The following is a 26,036-nucleotide window of genomic DNA, read 5'->3' on the forward strand; positions in this document are numbered from 1 at the left end:
AGAGTGAAGTAGGAGAAAATGAGTTTAATTTTTTCCTCGATGTTCTCAGGATTAGAACAATATTTCTTAAAGTGTAAGCGTCACCTGGGAATTTGTTCAGAATACAAATTATCAGGCCCTGTATAAGATCTACTGAATCAGACACTCTGGGGAGTGGAGTCCAGTATTCTGTATTTAACAAGCCCTGCAGGTAAATTTGATGCATGTTAAAGTCTGAGAACCACTGCATTAGAACAAGGGATCTGATAGGAATTTACAATATACCTGGTGAGAAATGCCAAGTTTTTTAGCCAAAGTATTGGTTATAGTAATGGAGAAGCAGGCATAGACAGATTCAAATAAGTGTTTCAGATGGCCAGATTAAGTCAGAGTGGTAGGAGCACCAAGGAATAAGTCATCATCACTTCTGAGAGAGAGGTAGGGGCAGTGCTTGGTAGACATATAACAGTGACCTGTGGCTTTGAGAACGGATCAGACAGAATGAGATGCTGGGAGAAGCAAGCCAAGCAGAGTCCAGTAACCAGAACCCCAAGGATGTTAGTGTTTCCTGCCCTGACTTCACATTATTGCTGGCCATGAAAAGTGAAATGTTACCTAAGAAAGGTGTCCCCAAATGATGTTCCTGACTCATCTCACAAGCCAACAGAAACCCCAAACTTTAGATTCATGCTTATTTACAAACATACCTTTTAGTTATCTAAACAATGCTGAATCTAAACAATCACATTAGCAAAATAATTTTGTTCTGGGCAGCATGTGCCCAGACCTCATGGTATGAATTGTGCTTGGATAAGTCCACCATAGAAACTCCATTTTCCTCTGCCTTTGATGAGGATGAGCAGGTGGCATATTTGTGGCCAATTAAGTGGAATGGCAGGTGAATCAACTGGCGGCCCCTGGGAAAGATCTTCCTTTTCTAGAGGTAAAATACGCTTTTGCCACTTATCTTCTTTATTATTTTGGATGATGTCATACGAGGGAGTGGTGCTTGAATGAAGGGACAAATGAGGATAGAAGGCAACAACACATAGAGGGTGGAAGAATAGAGAGATTAAATAAACTTGTCGGAGCCAAATTTGGGTTAGCCTCCATCTTGTCTTAAAACCACTCTTAGTTAGGTTTTTAGTAACTTACAGCCAAAAGCATTCCTGATAACCCGCCTTTCCCTAGGAAACTACCAGAACTAACCTTAGCCTGCCTCTCGGTCCTGTTTATTACCCCTGGCCTCTAGATTTTTCAGCCTTACTGGAAACCTGATACCCATTCTGCTTTGTACTTTGAATCTGGCCCTATCTCTTCCTATACTCTTATCTCTGTACCCACTGACATCCAATGTCTGTGAACTGCAGACTCCTTTGTACTCTCAAACTCATCATCATCTTCTCCAGCTGACACCTAGTTATCCCAAAAGTCTGCTTCTTCTGTAGTATTTCAAGTAGAGTCTGGCACAATCCCTGTGGGGTGCCTGTCTTCCTCACTGTCTACTGTTTTTTCCCATTAAAGGCTGTTTGTTTCCTAACACTCACAGCTCTTTTAGGTGTAGCACATGGACTTAGACTTTACCACCCATCTCCACCCTGAGTTTCCATCTTCTATCAGATGCCACAATACTTCTCCACATACTTTGATAACTTTAGCTCTGGCTTACTCTTCTCTCCCCCATTTTCCCTGTGGTTAATCTTGATGACTTCAATACATGATGTCCATTCAACACTTGGGCCTGGTATTTCTTACTCTTCAAATCCAACAATGTCATCCTCCATCCTATTGTAATGGGAGAGGAGGAGAATCAATGGGATGTGGCCAGAAAGTGTCTGTCTAGATTATTAAATCCAGATCTCCCTGGAATTATAACATGATGCCTTCACAGTCCATCAATATTTATGGAGAAATCAACTCTAATATTAGTCTCTATATTCATTCATGGCTGACTCTAGTAAAGATAACTGGGTACAAGTTGGTTTTGTTATTGGCTGAGGGGCAAGACACCCTGGTGAGGAGTATCACTGAAAAAATATTGATAGCAGCCTTCATAAATGTCATTCAAAACAAGCATCAAAAGGTAATGACATCTTATTTTGAGTGCTTCAATTTATATTATCAGATCAAATAGAAGCTACAATGACGTGTTCTCTGTGAAAGAACAAAATAATTAGCCAAAGCTACTTAAGCATCAACTAAATATATGGAAAAAAATCCTATTAATCTATTAATCAAGCCAGAATGTGTTTTGTGTGGTCAAAGCACATACACATATCCCAGCACAGTGGGTTCTTTGCATACATGTGGGCATTCAGTACAGTCATCAAAGTTATTGGTGAGCATTTAAATCAACAGAGGCCAAGAAGGGACAGATGAGTAAGAAATTGTGGGAAAGCACCTTTTTATGGAGACATTGACAGAATCCCAAGTTTTCCAAAGAATTAAGTGAATACCCAGAAGACAAGTTCAGATATGCCGAGGCATCTCAAGACAAAGGCTGAATGCTGCTCTTGGGTGCTGGTGTCTCTTTGGTAACTATGGTGAAGTTGTATAAGCTTAAACACTATGTGTTGGAAATTCCTTGAGAATGAATCAGTGATGAATCCCTTGCCTTTGGTGAAACTGGGCTGAAATACTTCAAAGTTAAATTTGGAAATCTATGCTTGAAGACTTCGGTAATAGAAGTTTCAGCTAGAGTCGATGAAAAGAAAGAACAATCCCTAGCCCCTCATTTGTCGCCACCCCCCTCCCAGCCCCCGGCTTAAAGAAAAAAGAAAGGAAGAAAGGGACACATATGAAGGCCAGAACGTCTCAAGAGCAACCCACATTTCCTAAGGGAATTGGCCATGTTGATAGCAGATGGGTTCTGTTTCAGTTTATTCTCACTTAGCCATGTCTGGGAAAAGTTAAGTTGTACAACTTTGTGGACAATATGCTGTGGAAAATATATTTGTTGCCATTTAAGATAAAGATATGAGCAATCGTAAAGTGATCTTTATGGACAGTAATGATACTTGTGATATTAGCTTATAAAATTGTATGCAGAATTAGGTTACTTTAGATAACGTGACACATATCCAAGCTCCAAAAGTTACTTCTGCATGGTCGAAAAAGGCATAGTGCAGAAGGAATAAATTTGTATGCCTGGTATGCACATGTGCGTGTGTGTGTGGTGGAGGGGAGTGGAGAAGTGGAATGTAAAGAGAAGTACTATTGGCCAAACAGGAGCTGGAAAAAAAAAAAAGTCAAGTTATTCTGGGTATGTGTCAGAGAAAACTGCTACTCCGACTGTGACAGAAATAATTGTAGACTGAGGGAAAAAAGTATTATGGCCTGCTAACATTAGGAAGAATGAATCTACCACTATTCCCCATTTGCTTCCTGTCTCATGATAAGTTTTCAGGAAAAAATTCTTTTAAAATTTTTACATATAAAGAAACCAGAGTTGAAACCCAAATATAAAAGGCTTGTTAGATCCAACTGAATAGAAAATAAAGTTCTCCCAAATGTTAAAATTACACTTTCCCTTTCTTTGAAAAAGAAAAAAACTCCTGCATGACCAAAAACAACTTAAAAGTCCTGATTTTAAAGTTTCATAAACCTTATCTTTTTTCATAATGAAACATCTAGATTCTGTTCCGTCCTGTCAAGAGGCAGCCTTTATTTTCTTTTGGGTAATTTTTATCCTTGGAGACATCGCCCCCTGCTGTAATACATGCTTAGTTGCAGAAGCATTTTTCACTCAAAAAATGATATGAATAAAAAGAGACAATGATTATTAAAGTGAAAGAAACTTTATTTTGAGTAATATACATATCATTCATTCCATTTAATTTTCATAGTGCATAGCTATGTGTAGAAGTACACAGGGAAAAATAAACATTAGAAATACCTAGCCATGAAAATACACAAGTGAAGACATTTGATATATCCATGGATAGGCTTGGAAGTATTATAAAACAGGATCCGTTAGAAAAGCATAAAAACCATGCAAAAAAAAAAATCGTATCTAAATCATGGCAGGCACGTGCAATCAATATGAATCATAGTTTCTGGGTACAAAAAGTATACATGTTCTTTGGATTAAAAGCAAATGGGTGGCTTGGCTTTTTATGTCCAAGCCAAAAATCATGTATAGAAGTAAAAAGTGTGTAGGTCAAGCATGGTGGCTCCCACGCCTGTAATCCCAGCACTTTGGGAGGCCAAGACAGGCGGATCATCTGAGGTCAGGAGTTTGAGACCAGCCTGGCTAACATGGTTAAAACCTGTCTCTACTAAAAATACAAAAATTAGCTGGGCATGGTGGCATGCACCTGTAATCCCAGTTATTTGGGAAGCTGAGGCAGGAGAATTGCTCAAAATTTAAAAAAAAATTGAAAAAGTGTGGATACTGTTATGCCACATGTGATAAAATATTCAAGGCCACAGATGGAAGTCACCCACTTACAAAGAGAATACTGAGAGGTAGGGTACATAAAAAAAAAAAAAATAGAGAAATGCAATAAAGAAAATGCCACCTCTGCCTAAATCAGGAAAGAGTAAATGCATAGGCATTAAAACGGCAGCTTTGCATACTACACTTCATTTCTCTGTCAAAAAGAATTCACTGTGTATTATTACAAAGGTCAGTGAATAAGATGAGGCAATAAATGTAGCGCCTTGATATTAGGGCAAATTTAGTTTCCTTTTCATTTTACACATGAGGGGAAAAAAAGGAGTGTAGAACTAGAAATGCGCATCTTTCCATTCAGTACATTAACTTTTAAGTGTTTGGCACAAATGGAATAGAGACATGAAGTTTAATGAGATCCAAGCTTCCAACTAAATGATTTCACACTGGAAAAGCTATGGAAAGATAAAATTATTTGCTGTTTTACAAATCAAATGCTTAAGTCAAGTTTAAAAGCTGAGACAGAAAAAAAAAATTGATAAAGAAAAAATGGCCAAAAAAATTAAACAAAATCTCTTGGTTTCCTTTACAGTTTCTTTTTTTTGCCTTTTATTTTTTTTTCAAATGGCATTTTACAGTAGAAATGCAGACCGCTTTGGCTAGCGATGGCTCGATACTTCTGGGTGCCCTCCTCCTAAGACATCATCTTCTTACATTCCACTGAACAGAAAACCATCCCTTCTACTGGCATGAACTTCTGCCCAATGAGGCACTTGCTGCAGCAGGAGCACAGAAAGCACTCTGTGGATGCATGCCAGCTGAAGTTGTTATAGCTCACCCGCTGCACTTCTGGGTCGATGGCATTGTGGCATCCCTGACACACCTATCAAGAAATAACACAAGAGAAGAGGGTGAGAGATCAAGCTGTAATGGTAACATTTTCACCTTAGGACAAACTGAACACGTTTCTTTAGATGACAAACTACAACTCATGATGACAACCTCGGAAATACACGATGGAGGGTGGCCTTCTAGCTAACCTTTCTGGCCAGCTGTTAAGAGAGGTTAATATACTGAACATCCTGAGAAACAATGGGTGAAGGCCAAACAGGTGATGTGGTGCACGTAAGATAACTTCATGGCGTTCAAGGCAGAAAGTGTTGATGGGAAGTTCCAAAGCAGTGTGCTTAGTTCTGATGTATTTTATTAGATCGCACATTTGTAATTACACAGAAGTTTATGAGATGATTTTTCCTTGTTCATTAAAGCTTTGAAGTGGTAATTTTACCTGTCTTACCTATGACACATGAGATTATTAACACCACTAATTTCTAGACAGTAGTAAATTAAAATCATGTTCAAAGTAATTAAGGACTCAATTAAAAATACTGACAGTGTTTGAGAATAATGAATTTGCACTAAAAATATAACTTGTAGTTAATTGGCTTCTATTCTGTCATAAGATCAGTCATAATTTATGTGTAATCTAATATTGTAGAACATGAATACTTGCAATCCCTGTACCATTCACTATGTGTTATGGATGAATATATATATGACATACAAACATGTATATATACACACACACAAACATACATACATTTACACAAAATTTTCTTATTCAAACATGTAAATGACCTATGTTATAGCAGAAAACAGCAAACCAGTTCAGACCTCTATAGTCCATGCCCTTCTGGTTTATACATGTTCTGAATGAATATGACTGTCTTAAAGTTTTTGTTTTAAATATTTCATAACAAGCGAAGAAGCCAACAAGACTGTCTGGTATCACAGTGACTAATCTTAAGCACCCTTGGCCTCATAATGTGATTGTCAGGAATTACTGAGGGATAAGGGGCAGGAACAGGTGGGTGGAGGTCATTCAGCTTGAGCCTCCTACTCAAAAAGACTTCAAAATGTGGCTGCTACTCACTGGATAATCGGTTTAGGCAGTGAAGTGAGGCCTGTTATATATGTCCATTTCAGACCTGCATATTTTTTAGTTATATTGCTTCTGATTACAGAGATTATAGCTCTGTAATCTGTAAGTTAGGTCAACCCAGTCTTCCCTGAGATACAAGGAAAATACTCTGTGTGATCAATATACTATTCCTGAATACAACAAAAATGAATGTTTCAATTGCAAGCACATTTCTAATGTGTAGCTGCACCACGCAAGCAACTACTTTTTGTATGTATTTTTATAGCTTTATTATTCATTTAGAACATTGTCTTATTGTTTTCCACATTTAATATTAATCTTTCCATTTTAAAATTTATGATCAACACATAATTGTACATATTTATGGGTGTACTATGTGATGTTTCAATACATGTATACATAGTGTAGTGATCAAATCAGGGTAATTAGGATATCCCTCTCCTTAAACATTATATGATTTCCTTGTGATAAGAACATTCAATCTTTCAGTATTTCTTGTTTGTATAAGCATTTTGAATGTGTTCTTATAAAATACACTGTGTGTTTTATTACCTTGCTTTTAGACCATGATCTATCTACTTTTTCTCAGACCTATAATAGTATTTGTGGATCTTTTTATAATTACCCAAAACACACATTTTCAGTTGCAATTTACAAAAAAGAGATAACTAATGTTCAATTAGTTATCTCTATTGATTACCATAAATTCAAAATCTGACATGTAATCACAGGTCGAATCTATTGATCCCTAATTCTTTGAAAATCTAAAATTGGCCCAGGCTGCGCCGAGGGCCTGGGGACAGCAGAACCCTTCAGGAAGATGATGTGCTTCACCACTTTCCACCTGCCATTTGATTTTCCCATGTTCCTAAACCTTTAATATTTCAAAGAATTCTTATTTCCTTCAATCCCTCTTTTTATTTGTACACAGGATGTAAAACGGCTAATGACATCTGTTGGAATGAGCTCTCTGCAGGAGTGTCCTGTGAACCTGGTGGATGTGAATTCTGGGGGTAACTATGGCGTTCCAGTGACTACACAGAGACAAAGTAGCTGCATTTCCCATTTTTTTTCCTTCCAGGTAATTTTTTTTTTTCTCAGAAATGTTGTTTGGAGTTGAGCACTTGATTTCAAGTCTAAAAATAATTTGTATTTTCTCTCTTTTTTTAAAATTAAAAGATCTAAGCAGATCAATGTCCTGAACTAGATAAACTTCTCCAAATTTTATATAATGTAGCATGCTGTGTGGGTAGCTCTCTTTGCTGTTAGCTGGAACTTGTTCTGGCGATGGATATGTATGCTCATTTTAATATTAGGCAAAGGCCAATGGTATATCCCACTGAGAAAGTAAACATGAAAGAAATGATGCTATATATCTATTGTTTTTTGTTTTGTTTTGTTTTTGAAACGGAGTCTCACACTGTCACCTGGGCTGGGGTGCAATGGCAGGATCTCAGCTCATTATAACCTTCACCTCCCGGGTTCAAGCAGTTCTCCTGCCTCTGCCTCCCCAGTAGCTGGAATTACAGGCACTCGCCACCATGCCCAGCTAATTTTTTTGTATTTTTAGTAGAGACAGGGTTTCACCATGTTGGCCAGGCTGGTCTCGAACTCCTGACCTCATGATTCGCCTGCCTTGGCCTCTCAAAGTGCTGGGATTACAGGTGTGAGCCACCACGCCTGGCCAAAATGATGCTATATTATAAAACTAAATAATTTTAAAATTATTCTATTTTAAAAAATCATATCTGTGGTTATTCTCTGCCATTGATCAGCAACAATGTAATACAGAGAAGCTTGTAACAGCAGTTTTATCTGTTTCAATATATTTTTATTGAGCATCTATGTTGTCCTAGTGTTGGGAACAGAACAGAAAAGGCAGATAAGAAAATCCCTGCCCTGATGGAGTTACATTCTAGTCCTTGAGACTAAAGGTCAGACAGCAGCAAAAAAAGGTATACATGATAATACCTTTAGTCTGTAGAAAAACTGTTGCAACAATATTCATTGAAGCAGTTTTTAGCTAAATAATGTATCAGGTTACATGGTGATTCAACATCTTGTTCCCCAGGTAAAGGAAGGCCCACAGTAGCCCCAAAGCTAGAAATATTAAGAACACAAGTCAGTCACTCATTTCTAAGTGCCGACACTGAAGATACAGAAATAGTAAGGCAAGCTCTACCCTCCAGCTGCTTACAGTCTAGTGAAGGAGACAGATGAGTGACATTCACACACACACGCCCCCCCCACACACACCATTGGGAACACAGAGAGCCTGGAGACAATGATGGAGTTTGGGCACAGGGAATCAGGAAAGGTGTTCTGAAAAAAAGTTAAAGCTAAACTGAATCTAAAGGAATAAATGTGTAGGTACAGTCAGGTAAAACAGGGAAAAGTAGGGTGTGTTAGAAAAACTATAAAGAGTAAGCAAAAGACAAAGAACAGTGTGTAAACTAGAAAATGCTGGTGAGCATGTGGAAATGTATGATTTGGGTTGGATAACTAGTACAAGGGACAGGAGAGGCAAGAAGGGGCCAGATCTATTAAAAGTTTAATAATTTGCATTTTAGGAAGATCATTTTCCATCATTATGGTGGGTAGCTTTTGAGCAAGACGAATGAAAGTGGAGGAACGAAATTTGAGGCCACTGCAATAGTCAAAATGACCAAAAAAAGAGAAAAGGTCTGAAGTAGAGCGGTTGTAATTATGAGAATGTGAAATATATTGGTGAGACACAGTTGACAGAAAATGAATAACTGTATCGGGGGAATAAACGCTGAAAATTGGCAGTGACATCAAATCTTGTTACGTTATCTTCAAAGTACCACACTCTTATAACTATATAAACTATATGTAATTTCATTCCTTAGCCAGGAGTCTCTTTTACTTTATTTATAGCTCAGGGGACCATTAACACGTATTTCTTTTGCTGCATATAAAGAAGTAAATGTCTTTTTGGATACTCCTGGCTTACACACTTTACCATCTATGGTCAACTTTTTACCCTTTATCTACATTACCATCACTTGGCCATTATACAATAGCAGCTCTGTGTAAGCAGAATAAATGCAAGAAAAAAATATACTTTCACATTGGAATGTTTGCCCACATAAAAATCTAAATATGCAGGCCAAAGTTTGTTATGCCAAATCAATTCAATAAGGGTTTAAGAAATAGGTATCTTACAATCTCCAGGTAGCAAAAACAAAATTCCAGTGGGTGGTCCAGTAACACGAACAGAAAGCATCATATTCAAATAGAGCTAAAGAATATCAATAGCCCCTAGACACCGTTATTGAAATGGAATCTGATTGCTAACCATGAGAATAAAACAATCTCATTCCCGTTAAGAATTTTTTAAGTGAGGATTTTATTACTAAGCAGTACCTATAACTGATACTATAAACTTCACAAGTAGAAATCTTGAGGTGGCTCATAGTCAATGCCTGTATTGTTTTTGAACTGCCTTGATTTTAACACCCTGTGGTAGGAATAATTTGCTTTCTACTTAGGAGGAGTGCTTTCTGTTTCCCATTTATAAGAGGCTTTAAGAAAAGTAAAAACTCAAGTCCTAAAGCAGGCTGAGGCAAAACCATCTCCTTAGAACACTTCTCACCACAGCGTGATTCTTCACATAGCAGGGCTTGCACACGGGCTTGTCATTGACCATCACGTATATTTCCCCAGCTAGAATGCTATCACAGTCAAAGCAGCAGAAGTGTTTCAGGTGCCAATTCTGGTTTTCTGCCTGGGTATACTCATTGCTGAATATCAGCTAGGAAGAAGATAAAAATAAAGATTTTTTTTTTAATATAATAATTTACATCTGTAACAACATACTTTCTCAGGGTCTAAAGTTTGAAAATGATAACCTAAAGCTTGAACTTATGCTATCATTTAATTTAGTCTAAATCAATCTTTTGTATTTCTAGTCTTTCATTTGTTAACCCAATTAACACAGACAGAATGAATGATATCAAAAGTTAATTTTTTAAAACTTCTGTGGACGTAAACAGAGCAATTGCTGTTTGGTTAAGTCTTGTTGCCTTCTAGGTAACGGGACCGTATGAGGGTCTAAGAGGGCACCAGCATGCAGGTGTTCCCATAGAACGTACCTCGTCACAGCCAGCACATCGGGGTTTCTCGCTGTCACAGTAATGTCTGCCACAATATAGCTTCTCATTCTTCCAAAAATAAATCATGTCAACCAGGAGTTCATGGCAGGTGCTGCAGACAAAACAAGCTGGGTGCCACAGTTTATCATAGCCAGCCCTTTCGGCATAGATGGCGGGGTCGCCTTCTTTCATACTCAGTTTGCAGCAATAGCAGGACTGAAAGGGAAGCCATCCAGAACAACATAGTCATTAGAAGACTGCCATTTCTTATCATTGGCTTCAGTAGAAATTCAGAGAAACAACTTTGAAGAGAGATAATTTCTACTGAAATTACAAATTTGTCGACGTAGATAATAACATATTAATACTTCTGTAGATAATAACATATTAATACTTCTGTGAAATGGAATCTCAGCTTTCTCCAGGCTACTCAAATCTACTTCATTCACGCTGTGTGTAACAGGGCATTATTTCCTGAATTAAGGTCACTTATGGAAAAAGGAAAATAGTAATAGTAATTTTCAGCTCAATTTTAAGCAGATTCTCTAAAACGATCCCTCAGGGCTTATTAGTGCTCTTTTTTCAGGACTAAGCCTTATTGGTTGGTGTGCTAACTGGAGCTATGAGGAATATATTACAGCAGGTTTGGTTCTTATGTCTGTTCATTTGTGTCCTAATTGCCTCCTACCTTCAAGTCATTAGCAAAATACTTCAATTTCTCCCTTTAGAAGAGACTTAAAAAAGAGCTTCCCTATATATCCGCAAAAAGTAAATTTAAGTTTGAATTTTAGGCATGTTCTCACAAGCAAAACTGAATTAACCTAAGCATATATTCTTATTTATGGGCAGAGATAAGCAATTAATACCAAGAGCATGTTTAGAAACAGACTATAGAATAATACACTGTCCTTGATTAGCATGCCAATACCAACTACTGTCTGTATATAAAACTCACAATTATCCTTGATAATAAATGCATAGAAAATTTGGCTTTAGATAGAAGTTTCAAACATGATGACCCTCTGTGGGAAGTCTAAAGTGAATCTTAATTCTGTTTATTCCCCATACCTATTCCCTTTTGGAAACTCAGAGGAATAGTCCCCAAAAAAGTTCAAAGAAAGGGAAAAAACTTTGTAAAGTATACAAATCGGGCCAGCAGTGTGACCACTCTACTTACATACTGAGTTCTTTTGTGCTCAGCAGACTTGTCCTCCATGGCCCCCACTGCTGCTGGGGTGCTTCTGTCCCCTCCAGGAATGTTCATTTGTTTCGGGCCTTGGGCATCCATCTCACAGGGAAGTTTGACATCTCCTACTCCCAGAGCTTCGCTCTTATATTTCTTTACAAACTGCTCCATCTCCTTCACCTCTCTGGGAGACAACTCATGGCACTTTGAAGGGTCCTGGTCATGTGCAGGGAGCTGCTTTGCCAGCTGCTTCTTCCGGTACTGTGCCCCCTCTGAGCCTGCTACTGGCTGCTTTTCCTTGGGTAGCATCTGCATGTACTGCCTGGCCTGAACCACAAGGAAGGAGGCCAGTGTTAACTGGGATTGGCCATTAGGCAGTGTGATGTTTTAGAACACACATCAGAAGCAAGTTACTTAAGAAAGAAGTGGGTTCTATCCAACAGTAGCAACTCACCCTCAACAGTATATTAAGAAGTTAAAACTCAAAAACGGTACACGAAATAGATTTAGTTGGGTAAAAAGTAACACTTTTTCTCCATGAAATTACATATTTTTTCAGTTTAGAAGATCTGGCTTACTACTGTTTACTTAAGCTAAATAAACAAATGTACAGTTGAAAGAACACACAAACTTTTAGGCAGACATGTTTGGAATGGTCTACAGGACCAGGAACATTTTTATCACATAAAAAATGACATTGCAAAATTCACTTTAATGATTTAACTGACCTTAAAAGACTTCCAAATGTTTCATTTAGTTGTTATAATAGTGGAAGGCGCTTGATATAAAACTGTGATCTTTTTGGTCTTATATAGTATTAATAAAGAAAATAAAATGAAGAAAAAACATAGATAATGTTGAGTATTTTTTTTTTTAGTTCTAAACTCTGACAAAAATTCTCTTTATCATCTTAAAAGAAATCCTCTCAAGAGTAAGCTAGAAGAGTTACTAGATTGATATAAAACATGATTTCCATCTAATTATTAAGAATGTTAGACCATTCCCTCAAAAAGGTAAACATATCTAGGGAGTTGGAAAAATTTTATGAAGTATTTAGTCTGACATTCAAAAGACTAGAAAAGGAATCAGAAGTCAAAGTAATGAGAACCCCAGAAGAATAATAGATCTGGGATGTGTGAAGTTGATTAGGTCACCAAAGAAACTGCCCCAAATAAATGCTTCAGGAACTTCAATAAAGGAACTCTCTGTCCCCATATTATTTACCAATGCCTGATTCTGGACAGGAGGTGCCCACTCATAGGTAACTGTATTGATGGAGACATTCTTCTTGGCAGCAACTGGATTGGTCAATATCATAACATTGCGTTTATACATGGGAATTCCATCTGACTTTAGTTTTGCAATCAGGGTGGTATACTTGGTGTCTTCAAAAAGTTTTCCCACTTTTCGATCCTCTTCATTGCTCAAGAGGACATCATGTTCTTCTTGGCCACACTTGCAGTTACGACATATTTTTCTATAATTTTGAAAATAGGTAGAAAATGATTAATCGTACTTAATCGATATTTATGTTGATACATTTACAGTTCATAAAATACTTTTAGGCATATTCTATATCATAGTATGCAAAGGCAAGTTCTTTTTTACAAGGGAGAATAAGTATCCATAAAGTTGCAAGAAGGAAACAAAACACAACTTTGCTTGATAAGGCTTTTAAGAGCTAGGTTGTAAAAATTGACAAGAGGGACCCAATTAAACTGAAGAGCTTCTACAAAGCAAAAGAAACTGGCAACAGGACAGACAGACAACCTACAGAATGGAAGAAAATATTTGCAAACCCTACATCGAATAAAGGTCTAATATTCAGAATCTATAAGGAACAATTCAACAAGCAAAAGGCAACCCCATTAAAAAAATGGGAAAAGGACATGAACAGACACTTCTCAAAAGAAGATACACATATGGCCAACAAATATATGAAAACATGCTCAATATCACTAATAATTAAGGAATGCAAATCAAAACCATGATGAGATGCCATCTCCCATCAATCAGAATAGCTATTACTAAAAAGTCAAAAAACAACAGATGTTGTGGAAAAAAGGAATGCTTATACGCTGTTGGTGAGAATGTAAATTAGTTCAGCCACTGTGGAAACCAGTTTGGAGGTTTCTCAAAGAACTTAGAACTACCATTCAACCCAGCAATCCCAAAGGAAAATGCATTGTTCTTCCAAAATTTAGACAATGCACTCGTATGTTTATCACAGTAGTATTCACAATAGGAAAGACATAGTGGAATCAACCTAGATGCCCATCAATGGTAGACTGGATAAAGAAAATGTGGAACATATTCACCATGGAATACTATGCAGCCATAAAAAAGAATGAAATCATGTCCTTTGAAGCAAAATGAATGCAGCTGAAAGCCATTATCTTAAGTCAATTAATACAGGAACAGAAAACCAAATACTACATATTCTCACTTATAAGTGGGAGCTAAATATTGACTACACATGGACACAAAGAGGGGACTAATAGACACTGGGGACTATTAGAGTGAGGAGGGTGAGAGGGAGCAATGTTTGAAAAGCTAACTCTCAGGTACTATGGTCACTACCTGGGTGATGGGATCACTTGTACCCCAAACCTTAGTAACATGCAATTTACCCATGTAAAATACCTGTACTGCACATGTACATTCTGAATCTAAAATGGAAGTTGAAAAAAAAGAGGAAAGCAGCAGAATTATCAGTCACTAATAATGTATTTTTGGAAATTACTGAATTAAGTTTTGTGATTTTGATGGTACTATAATGTTTCAACTGAATTTTCAAAGTAAGTGTTTTAACAAATTCAGTATGTTTTGTCAACCAAACGTGCATCTGCATTTCTGATATGATCAGGAGAAGCAATTATTCATTTGATTTTTATCAAAACCAACCAAGATTTTTTCAATTAATTCACTGAAAGAAGTGGTGATGGCCCCAATAACAGACATCTTCAATTGTACCATTAAAAAAAATAAAAGACTGCGATTAAAAAGTACACACTTAAAGGTACATGTCTGAGTGTAACCCCATCTGATATTCCTTATGCTGTCACCAAATAGTAAATAAATAATAAAGAAAAAAGAAATGAATTAAATAAAACCACAAAAATTATATGCATTTCCTTATTTTATTTAAGCCACAGGCTTTGTATTTTATTGCATGTTAACATTTTATAGCCATTATCCAAGGTTTCGTGTTTGTTTTTTTTTTTTTAGTGAGAGATAGGGAAAGTTTTCCCATCAAAGACTACAACCTTTCTCATTTTTTTCTCAATTTCTTTTGCCCTCCATTTCCTTCCCTTTTGTTTTCCTTTCTCTTTCCTTCCCTTATTTTATTTCTTCAAACACTTATTGCCACCTACCATGTGCTCTCTGCCATCATGGTGTTTTTTATAGTTCAAGGACAATGTTCTCTTTTTCACTCTGGTTTGGCACACACACATTCATTCATTCAAGCAACATACATGAGTGCCCATGTGCCAAGCAATGTACTTCACGCTAGGACATAGTGCTACAAAAAAAAAAAAAAAAAAAAAGGTCCTAGTCTCTGACTTGTAGAACTTACTGTCTGGTGGGAGACAGACATTAAATAATCACGCACACACACACAATTTCATTTGTGATACGAAAGTCAAGTACAGGGTCCCTTGAGAGGGTGTAATTTTGACTTCAAACTAGTGAAGAAGGGACTCCATAAGAAGGTGACATTTAGGTTGAGATCTGGGTGATGTATGAAACATAGGTGTAAACTGTGTATGTGGGTGCGTATCTGGGAAGGAGAAAAGGAAGGAAAAGAAAAGTCTCTAGTGTCTGGGTATAAAGAGGAATACCTGCAGTGGTCCTGAATTAGGAAAGAAATTGTCCCCTTAGGTGTCATAACCAGGGGAGGTTGGTATGACTGTATGAGTCAGTGGGAGGGTGGCAAGGCTGGAGGGATAGGCATGAAGTCATGCAGGGGCTCATAGAACACATTAAGGAATTTGGGCTTCATCATAAGAGCAATCAGGAGGCAGCAAAGGCTTTTTGGAAATGGAATAAAATGATCGGATCTGTAATTATAAATATCACAATATCTGCCATGTGGTAAATGGATTAGGAGTGAAACATAACTGGAAATAGGGAGACAAGTTAACATGTTAATTATGCATCCAGTTTGCAATGGCATGGTTCTAAGTAACAGGATACTGCCACTACTTCACAAATGGAATTTATATCTTGGAGGGTTATTGTTGTGGTCCAGATAAAATATTCTATGGCTTAGATTAGAGTATTCAACAGTAGAGATGAAAAGAAAGGAGGAAATTTGAGGTCTCCTCGAACAAAAACCTGACTAAACTTTGTGATTTGGATATAGTGATGGTAAAGGGAAGGCTCAGTGATATGGTTTGGCTGTGACCCCACCCAAATCTCATCTTGAATCGTAGTTCCCATAATTCCCATGTGTCATGGGAGGGATGTGGTAGGAGGTAATTGAATCATGAGGGCTGTTACCCTCATGCTATTCTCATGATAGTGAGTGAGTTCTCACGAGATCTGATGGTTTTATAAGGGACTTTTCCCCCTTTTGCTCGGCACTTCTCCTTCCTGCCACAATGTGAAGAATGTGTTTGCTTCCCGTTCAGTCATGTTTGTAAGTTTCCTGAGGCCTCCCAGCCATGCTGAACTGTGAGTCAATTAAATCTCTTTCCTTTATAAATTACCCAGTCTCAGGTATGTCTTTATTAGCAGCATGAGAATGGACTAATATAGTAAATTGGTACTGCAAAGAGTAGGGTGCTGCTATAAGGATACCTGAAAATGTGGAAGCGATTTTGGAACTGGGTAACAGGCAGAGGTTAGAAAAGTCTGGAGGGCTAATAAGACAGGTTGATGTGAGAAAGTTTGGAAATTCCTAGAAACTTGGAGGGTTCAGAAGACAGGAAGATGTGGGAAAGTTTGGAACTTCCTAGAGACTTGTTGAATGACTTTTACCAAAATACTGCTGAAGACAATGAAGTCCAGGCTGAGGTGGTCTCAGATGGAGATGAGGAACTTGCTGGGAACCGGTATAAAGGCCACTCTGGCTATTCAAAGAGACTGGTGGTATTTTGCCCCTGCCCTAGAATCTGTAGGCAGGGGCAAAACTTTGAACTTGAGAGAGGTGATTTAGGGTATCTGGTAGGAGAAATCTTTAAGCAGCAAAGCATTCAAGAGGTGATGGAGGATAAAAGTTTGAAAAATTTGCAGCCTGACAATGCGATACAAAAGAAAAAGCCATTTTCTGGGGAGGAATTCAAACTCGTTGCAGAAATTTCCATAAGTAACAAGGTGCCCAGATGTTAATCACCAAGACAATGGAGAAAATGTCTCCAGGGCCTGTCAAAGAGCTTCACAGCAGCTCCTCCCATCACAGGCCTGGAGGCCTAGGAGGGAAAAATGCTTTCGTGGACCAGGCCCAGGGCCCCCTTGCTCTGTGCAGCCTTGGGACATGCTGCCCTGTATCCCAGCTTCTTCAGCTCCAGTGGTGGCTAAAAGGGGCCAAGGTATAGCTTGGGCCATTGCTTCAGACGGTGCAAGCCCCAAGCCTTGGCAGCTTCCATAAGGTATTGGTCCTGCAGGTATGCAGAAGACATGTTTGGGAACCTCCGCCTAGATTTTGGAGGATGTATGAAAATGCCTGGATGTCCAGCCAGAAGTTTGTTGCAGGGGCAGAGTCCTCATGGAGAACCTCTGCTAGGGTAGTGTGGAAGGGAAATGTGGGGTCAGAGCGCCCACACAGCATCCTCACAAGGGCGCTGCATCGTGGAGCTATAAGAAGAGGGCCACCATCCTCTAGACCCCAGAATGGTAGATCCAAGGACAGCCGTAGGCACTCAACACCAGCCTGTGAAAGCAGCTGGGAGTGGGACTGTACCCTGCAAAGCCACAAGGATGGAGCTGCCCAAGGTCATGGGGAGCCCACCTTTGTTGCATTAGCACGCCCTGGATATGAGACATGAAGTCAAACGAGATCATTTTGGAACTTTAAGGTTTAATGACTGCCCTATTGGATTTCCGACTCATGGGGCCTATAGCCCCTTTGTTTTGGCCAGTTTCTCCCATTTGGAATGGCATATTTACCCAATGCCTGTACCCTCATTGTATCTAGGAAGTAACTAACTTGCTTTTGATTTTACTGGCTCACAGGCAGAAGGGACTTGCCTTGTCTCAGATAAGACTTTGGACTTGGACTTTTGAGTTAATGTTGGAATGAGTTAAGACTGTGGGAGACTGTTGGAAGGGCATGATTGTGTTTTGAAATGTGAGGACATGAGAGTTGGGAGGGGCCAGGGGCAGAATGATATGGTTTGGCTGTGTCCCCACCCAAATCTCATCTTGAATTGTATTTCCCATAATCCCACGTGTTGTGGGAGGGACATGGTGGGAGGTAACTGAATCATGGGAGCTGTTACCCTCATACTCTTCTTGTGATGGTGAGTGAGTTCTCATGAGATCTGATGGTTTTATAAGGGGCTTTTCTCCATTTTCCTAGACACTTCGTGCTGCCACCATGTGAAGAAGGATGTGTTTGCTTCCCCTTTTGCCACTATTGTAAGATTCCTGAGGCCTTCTCAGCCATGCTGAACTGTGAGTCAATTAAACCTCTTTCCTTTATAAGTTACCCAGTCCTGGGTATGTCTTTATTAGCAGCGTGAGAGCAGACTAATACACTCAGTCCCTCGAAAAATAAAACCAAGTTTCTGAGATGAGTAAATTAGTAGAAGGAATATAATATATTAAGACAGTTTATTCAAAAGATGAACAGTTTTGCAGTATGGAGTGGGGAAGGCCAATGGAAGCCTCCAAAATGAAACCACTGATAAATCTGATATGCCTGTGAGATAAGGTAAAGGTATCACAGAGTGTAGGATATATAACTCTCAGGTTAAACACTGTAGCCTGGTAGGAAATATAAATTTGGTGGTCAGAGCACAATATAATGACTATGAGTTAAAGAGATCATCTGTGCCTCTTGGCGAAAGTGTAGAGGGAAAAAGTAAGGACTCAAGAAAGAGTCTGGCAGAGGAAAAGAAGCTGGAAAAGGTGACAGAGAAAAACAGAGTAGTAGGGAGTGGTGTTAAACATTTAAGCTGGAACTAATATACAAGGCAACGACAGCATAAAATTAAGATTGGCGATCTGAGTGTTTTAAAACACATTCTAAAGATACTTACATTGTTCAGTCTATATAAACATGGATTAACTTTAGATAGTTAGGTTAAGTATGCATGTTGAAATAACTAGATAACTAAATAAAAAATTTACACTTTAAAACACTCAAATTAGAAAAAAGGAAAGAATAAAGTACTAAGTGTTCAATTCAGGAAGTTAGGAAAAAGGCATAATAAGTCTGAAGTAAAAGGAAGGAAAATAAAGAGAATAGAAGAAACTAGTAAAGGGAAATAGAAACAATTCTAGAAAGAGTTTCTGCAGGGTGGGGCACGGGGGGAACAAACCCAGACACTCAGCATAGATCATACTTACTGCATTAGTTTTAAGATGTGAAGCAAGAAAGCAACCTTGCTATCACCAATTCTAATCATATTGTTCTGAAGGTACTAATCAGAACAATGTGAAAAAAAGTGACAAGAATTCATCAAAAAGAAAAAAACTAAACTGTTGCTATTCATAGATGCTATGAATGATCACAGAGAAGTGCAATGTATTAATTAGCATTAAGAAGAGTTTAATAAGTTTTCTAAATTTAAAATTAATATAAGTCATGGAATTTCTCTACATCAGAAACAGAAAAAACAACAACTAAAAACCCAAATGAATCTCATTGCCAAATAATACATTATTAATTATAGATTTTAGGTTGTTACATTCTGAATGTTCTTAAAGTACTTTTCAGTATGCAAACTGAAAATATTAGATTTGACTTGTATATTCCGAGAGATACAGAGAGAGAGAGAGAGAGAGAGAGAGAGAGACCGGTGGTGAAGAGGCAAATTGCTTTCCTTGTGCACACTAGTCAGAAATCTTTATTTGGTAAGAATTTGTTGAAGAACTTGCATATTCTAGTTCAGCTATAAAATAATCTTTCTAACATCTGGTTATCTCATACTCCCATCTAGTGGAAAGCAGCAAGTTATCCTACTACAGTATGTTCTTTACTTTTATTCTTTGGTTAACAAAAATGTAATTATACTATCACACTGCTTTTGGATCAAGTTTAAAATTATATCTTCCTGAGGGGGGAAAAAGGTGAAGTGGGAATTTAGTTCTTAATATAGCTAAATAGATCCTTCTATGGCTGTGAGCTACAGCATGCATCCCAGTAATTAGTAAAGTGATGTCTTAAAGGATCAAGGCTGTATAATAAATACTGGACTTTGGAAATTTTTACAATCTAAGTTCTACACCAGTACAACATGAATACCACAAAATAAGAAGGGTCAGATTTTAGAATCTGAAAGATAAATAGTAAAAGATACAAGTGAAATAAAGCCTGAAGGTTTCTGAAGCATGAATAAACTATGGTGAGCTGTGGCTTGGTTAAAAAGTTATATTTACTATGAAAGTGTTAAATATAAAGAGTTAAATTCACTAATTATAGAAGAACCAACTCTGTATTTTTAAAAATTATTATTTGTCTTGACAATTAGAAGAATTCACAATCTCAGGAAGCCTCTGCTTTTCTACCAATGCCTTTAACCACCCAATATACCTTTATTAATAAGTAAGTAAAATCAGGTTAAAACAACATACCAATAGCAGTAGTGGTGAGAAAGAAGAAATACCTAAGAAGTCATACTATGCCATATAATTAACAGTTTCCTAAGTAGAGAAAACCTATGATTGATTCATTATAATTTAATAAATCATGACTACATTAAAAGCCTCATCTGCATCCTCACTCCAATGTGGTGAATTGTGGTGACAGAGTCCTTGGTAAGAATGTGACCCAAGAAGGGTGGGATGGTTCTTCAACTAGAGCTGTCATCACTGAAACAGCTGGGATGACCACATCCCTTCCAGTTGCCTTACACTGGAGCTCCATTTCTACAAGGAAAAGAGCCAGCTACAAACCACTCTGCAAGAAAGCATACTATAAAACCAGCACCAGGTGCCAGGAGCTATCTATTGTGGAGATCTGTGCTATTACCAGTTACCTACTTTTAGGTTTTAAAATCTTTTTCTTAGAGTTCTAATCTACAGTGTTTTATATTTGAATCTCCCACATTTAAACTAAAACATTTTACTTTTAGAAATACCTATAAAAACTTTTAGAGTCATTTGGAAGCAATCCAACAAATTTATTAAAAGAAAAACCTTGTTGTGGAATTGGAGAAGAAAAGGATGCCACTGTGATCTTGTTATCAGAGAGTGGCCTGAGAATAAGTGGGATGTTTATCACATATTCAATTTCAGCCTAAAATAACCCAGATTCTACCCTTAAGAAAATGAAGAACTTTAAAAACGTGGTTTTATACAAACCTAAAACAAAAACAAAAACGGGGTATGGGTGAGCACAATATCCACGTGCAAGGGGCTGTTTGTGCGGTGTGTGGATTTTCTTTCTTCAGGGGCTGTTTGTGCGGTGTGTGGATTATGTTTCTTCAGGGGCTGTTTGTGCGGTGTGTGGATTATGTTTCTTCAGGGGCTGTTTGTGCGGTGTGTGGATTATTTTTCTTCAGATGATCCATAAGTAACTTCTGATGACATATATAGATTTAAACAGCTTGTTTATTAAATTTATTTGTGCTATACTGAGTTGACAGTTTTAAGAGAGTATATAAATCAGTTCCCATATTTAGCACAGTTTTCAAACCTCTAAATTTTCTAAACTGTCCTATTGAGCAGTTCTCTCTCCAGACTCTCCACAGGATGTTAAGAAAAGTTCTATGGGGAAAAGAAAAGGGAAGGGGATTCAGACTTAAGTTAGTTTAAAAGTCTTTTTCATGATTCTTTTAAAAAGATGCAAAGGTGGACTGGCAGATTGGAAAGCTCTAAGGTGTGGGGATGGAGGAGGGTTATTTGTATTAAACGCTGTTTGTACAAAAAGAGTTTAGCATCATTAACACATGTATATGCAAACATTAATATGTATGGCAAATCAAAATTGTACACTCAAAACTTGACATTACAACTTAAGAGTCCTAGAGTTAAATCTAACTGGTGAAGGAAAGGGAGGAGTGAAGGGGAGGAAAGGAGGGAGAGAGGGAGAGAAGGAGACAGCCTGGGATAGCAAGTACAAGAACCAAACTACCAAAAGTATTGCCTCAGACAAATAAACATATTTACAGTTTCAAGCTGAAAGCAACCAAGAAACTATCCTTTATTCTACCAAAAGAAATTTTTTTTGTATCACTATTTGTAAAACTTACTATTTTTCCAAGGCAAGTAGTAGAAACTAGAGTGCTTTGACATGCTGCCAGCATTCGCAGTGATTTAAAAGCATGGCCATGGCATTGCTACAAACCATAATTTTAAAGGGTTGGAAGCTGCCCTTTTATAACAGGGATATACATATATGGATTTAAGCGTGGGCCTCTGTGATAGAATTCAACACAAGTATTAATCCATTTATGGTAGGGAATTTTCAGTTTTCACTCAGCTCTAAATCAATCAGAAATTCTGAACAGATGTATGTTATAATCAAGTAACACATTTTCAATAAATTGCAACTGTTTTATTGGGAGACTTTAACAAAGATAAGGCAAAACTAATAATTATGTTACTTAATATGATAAATGACATGGTTGCAATTATATTAACTATACTTCAATATGAAATAACTGGCTATAAACTGGAAACCTTGGGTCCGTGTCATACGTTTCAATAAACACTCATTCTCTCGAAATATTACTTGAAAGCATGCCCGGCAGATAGTGTTTCTTATTGGGTCGTTATCAGGCTTCCTGAACCTTTTATTTTCCTCTACTATTGTAATCACGGGCACACTGAAAAAGGAGAGAGCTCACAGTAAAAGTACACCTTTGTCCGCAAGGATGTCTGTATCACAACAATCACACCTCAGAGGCGACAGCCTGGTGCAGTTCAAAGTTCACTGGCCCTGAGAGTGAAAAATGCACATTCTAGTATCTACTCTGCCATGGAGAAAGGTTTTGGCAAACTCTGAATTCAAATTCAGCTCTGCCATCTGTAAGCCCTAACTTTGGTAAGTTGTTTAACTTTCCTAAGTCTTTGATTTATCATAAATAATAAAATAAATATTAGGAGTATTAGGTACAATCAGGTATATAAAGTGCTGTGGTAAGCAGAATTTTAAGATGGCTCCTATGAATTCTGTCCCCAGTGTTACTTTCATGATGATGTTACTTTTATATGGCAAATGGGAAATTTTCCAGGCGTGCCTAATCTAATCATGTGAGCCCTTAAAAAGCAATGAATTTTCTCTGGCTGGGAGCAGAAGGGGAAGTTGGAGGCGTGTGAGGTTCAGGAAGGATTCTAAGGAGTGTTGCTGGCTTTGAAGATGGAAGGGGCTGTACCTCAATGAATGCGAGTGGCTTCTAGAAGCTGAGAGTAGCCAGCCCCCAGCTGAGAGCAACGAGGAAACAGGGACCTTGGTTCTCCAACCACAGAAAATGAATTCTACCAACAAGAATGAGCTTGAAAGCAGATTTTTCCCCAGAACTTAAAGGTGAGAACTTAGCCTGGCCAACACCTCCATTTCAGCTTTTTGAGGTGCTAAGCACAGAATCCAGCTAAGCCAGCCCCACTACCTCAGACTTCTAATCTGAAAGATAATGGATGCTGGCCAGACACAGTGGCTCACGCCTGTAATCCTAGCACTTTGGGAGGCTGAGGCGGGTGAATCAGCTGACATCAGTGGTTTGAGACCAGCCTGGCCAACATGGTGAAACCCTGTCTCTACTAAGAATACAAAAAATCAGGTGGGTGTGGTGGTGGGCGCCTGTAATCCCAGCTACTCGGGAGGCAGGCAGGAGAATCACTTGAATCTAGGAGGCAGAGGTTGCAGTGAGCCGAGATTGCACCACTGCACTCCAGCCTGGGCAAAAAGGGTGAAACCCCGTCTCAAAAAAAAAAAGTAATAATATAATAATAATAATAATGGATGTTGAGTTAATAGTTGTTGCTTTAACTTGCAAAGTTTGTAGTAATTTGTTATGCAGTAGTAGAAAATTATTACAAGTGCTCACTGGTGTGTGACACATAGAAATCATTCACAAATTATATTATTAATAACTCATGGGCTCAAACAAGTCATTTTAACTTCCTTTGGTTTTAGTTCTTTGATCTGTAAAATAAGGTTCGACTAGTTAAGTTACAAGTTCCACTCTAAATTTCTAATAATTCATTTTTAGTCTCCTGCAACTATGGTGATAAACCTTGATCCGGCATCTTCCATTCACCTCTCCAGATTCATTCTCCATGCCTCAGTACTCTGTGCTACTTCCCAGAAGGCTGACCCTTAAGGACTACACCGTGGGTTCCCTTGGCACTGGCAATGGGACAATGGGAGGTGCCAGCAGGAAATCAGAATGATGAAGAAGAATGAGGTCTGGGTATTTATCTCCTGGCTTCCTATAAGTATACAAGGTGATAAAAAGGAAAATGATTCCTAACAACTTTGGGGGTATGTGGAAGCAGGGGAAGGGGGTGCTGTGGACTGAACTGTATTTCCTCAGTTATATGCTGAAGCCCAAACCCCTAATGTGACTGTAAAAGCAGGGGCTTTTAGGAAGTAAAGTTAAAAGAGGTCACAAGGTGAAGGTCACAATCCATTGGAATAGGTGACCTTATAAGAAAAGGGAGAGAGATCTCTTCCTCTCCAGACACACACACACACACACCAAGGAAAGGCCATGTGAGCACATGGTGAGAAGGCAGCCGTCTGTAAGCCTGGAAGGGAGACCTCACCAGAACTCAACCATGTTGATTGATCAAGCACCTGATCTTGAACTTTCCAGCCTGTAGAACTGGGAGAAATACATTTTGTTTAAACTACCAGGTCTGTGATATTTTGTTATGGTGGCCTGAAAAGACATACATGGGCAGGGAAGAATTCTCAGAGGTATTTCTTGAGCTGAGACTTTTTGTTTCCTACTGGTGGGAGGTAGGGTTTTCCAGGCAGAGAATACCAACAATAAGGCACGAAATTTCAGGGAATAGTATGTATCAAGCACTTGGAGCATAGGGTGCTTGGAAGGGCAGTGGAAGAGGCTGGAAAGGCAAGCAGAGGCCAGATGTTGGGGTTTAACATCAAAGGTCAAGAATTTTGCCTAAAAGAAGTCCAGTGGGAAACTACTGAGGGTTCTTAAGTCATCAGAAGTATATAATAGTATCCATGTTCAAAAGACCATTTATGTGGTTGTGTGAGAGGCCAGACTAATAAAGAGGTAGAGAATAATTTAACTCTGATTTTTGAAATGTACCCAGTGGAGCCCTCAGGGTCCTAAGTCAAGGATCACCATGAAGCTGGAGGAGGAGGCTAAGTGGGCAGGGTCATGGAATCCCATGTCTACCTCACCCACAGAAGTTCTGTGGCCCTAGACTAGACCTGGAATCTTTGTTACACTCAGGACAGCCAGTCTAGAATATTTTACTTCAAAGACTGTACTGAAAGAGGCTACATATGGAGGTCAAAGGCACCTGCTTCAGCTCTTTTAGCTATGGTGAAAAAGTCAGGGAATTATCAAGAATTCTGAGAGAAACGTGACTGGACTCATGCCAGGAAGATGTCAGAACTACTAAGAAATACCAACGGGGTGGACTGTTATCAACCCCAGCTGAATGACAGGCCATATGCAAAGCCCTAGACTATTATGGCTCTTAGATTTTCAGACTATACCCAATTGATTAAATGAGTCTGTGTGATAAAATTGAAAAAAAAAAAAAAAGGTTATTTTCATGCCATGGAGATCTGCTCTTGTCGGATATATTTTCATCTGAAAGTATCAGATTAAAATGATTAATATAGACATAACAAAAATGACTATAACTTGCTTTAGAGAAAAGATGATATCTCTTAGGAATGAGCTTTAAAATCTCATGAGCAGTTTTTGGCAATTGCATAGCAGAACCAAAAAGAATACAGGTTAAGTATCTCTTAAACACAATGAGCTATCTTGGGTATAGGGCCTAAGTTTAAACATAAAATTCATTTCTATTCCATATACAGCTTATGTACATAGCCTGATGGTAATTTTATACATATTTTAAATAATCTTGTACAAGACACAAAGGTTTGAATGTATTTTGACTGTGACCTGTCACATGGTCAGGTATGTGAAATTTTCCACTTGTGGCATCATGTTGACACTCAAGAAGTTTTGGTTTTGGAGCACTTTGGATTTTGGATTTTAGGTATTATAAGATTGTAAGGTAAAAACTACGCCCAGGAGAGGGCAGTGCAGCCTTCGGTAAAGTTAACTGATAGGGACAATAGAAAACTGTGAGCAT

At 38.2% G+C, this 26,036-nt stretch overlaps 2 protein-coding genes across 11 annotated transcripts in view; one reads left to right on the top strand and one right to left on the bottom strand.

Annotated features, from left to right (window-relative positions):
- LOC105475715 (transcription factor EC) overlaps positions 1-26,036 on the top strand; it is a 557,301-nt gene that overhangs the window by 232,769 nt on the left and 298,496 nt on the right. For 8 of the 9 annotated variants that reach the window (XM_071094590.1, XM_071094586.1, XM_071094583.1 and 5 more), the window contains 2 exons: positions 7,246-7,395; positions 18,139-18,233. The gene's annotated coding sequence lies outside the window, so the exon portion shown is untranslated. Of the gene's footprint in view, positions 1-5,176; positions 5,284-7,245; positions 7,396-18,138; positions 18,234-26,036 lie in introns of those variants that run through there. The other variant, XM_071094589.1, reaches the window with a different exon arrangement.
- The window catches only part of LOC105475649 (testin LIM domain protein), a 49,240-nt gene continuing 27,780 nt past the window's right edge, over positions 4,577-26,036 (bottom strand). For both annotated transcript variants that reach the window (XM_011731109.3, XM_071094591.1), the window contains 5 exons: positions 12,840-13,092; positions 11,607-11,942; positions 10,430-10,645; positions 9,931-10,089; positions 4,577-5,255 (listed from right to left, as the gene is read on the bottom strand). In XM_011731109.3, coding sequence (XP_011729411.2) covers positions 5,067-5,255; positions 9,931-10,089; positions 10,430-10,645; positions 11,607-11,942; positions 12,840-13,092 — 1,153 coding nt within the window. In that variant the 3' untranslated portion in view covers positions 4,577-5,066. The remainder of the gene's footprint in view (positions 5,256-9,930; positions 10,090-10,429; positions 10,646-11,606; positions 11,943-12,839; positions 13,093-26,036) is intronic.

Source organism: Macaca nemestrina, chromosome 4, assembly GCF_043159975.1.
Source record: "Macaca nemestrina isolate mMacNem1 chromosome 4, mMacNem.hap1, whole genome shotgun sequence".
Classification (NCBI taxonomy): domain Eukaryota; kingdom Metazoa; phylum Chordata; class Mammalia; order Primates; family Cercopithecidae; genus Macaca; species Macaca nemestrina.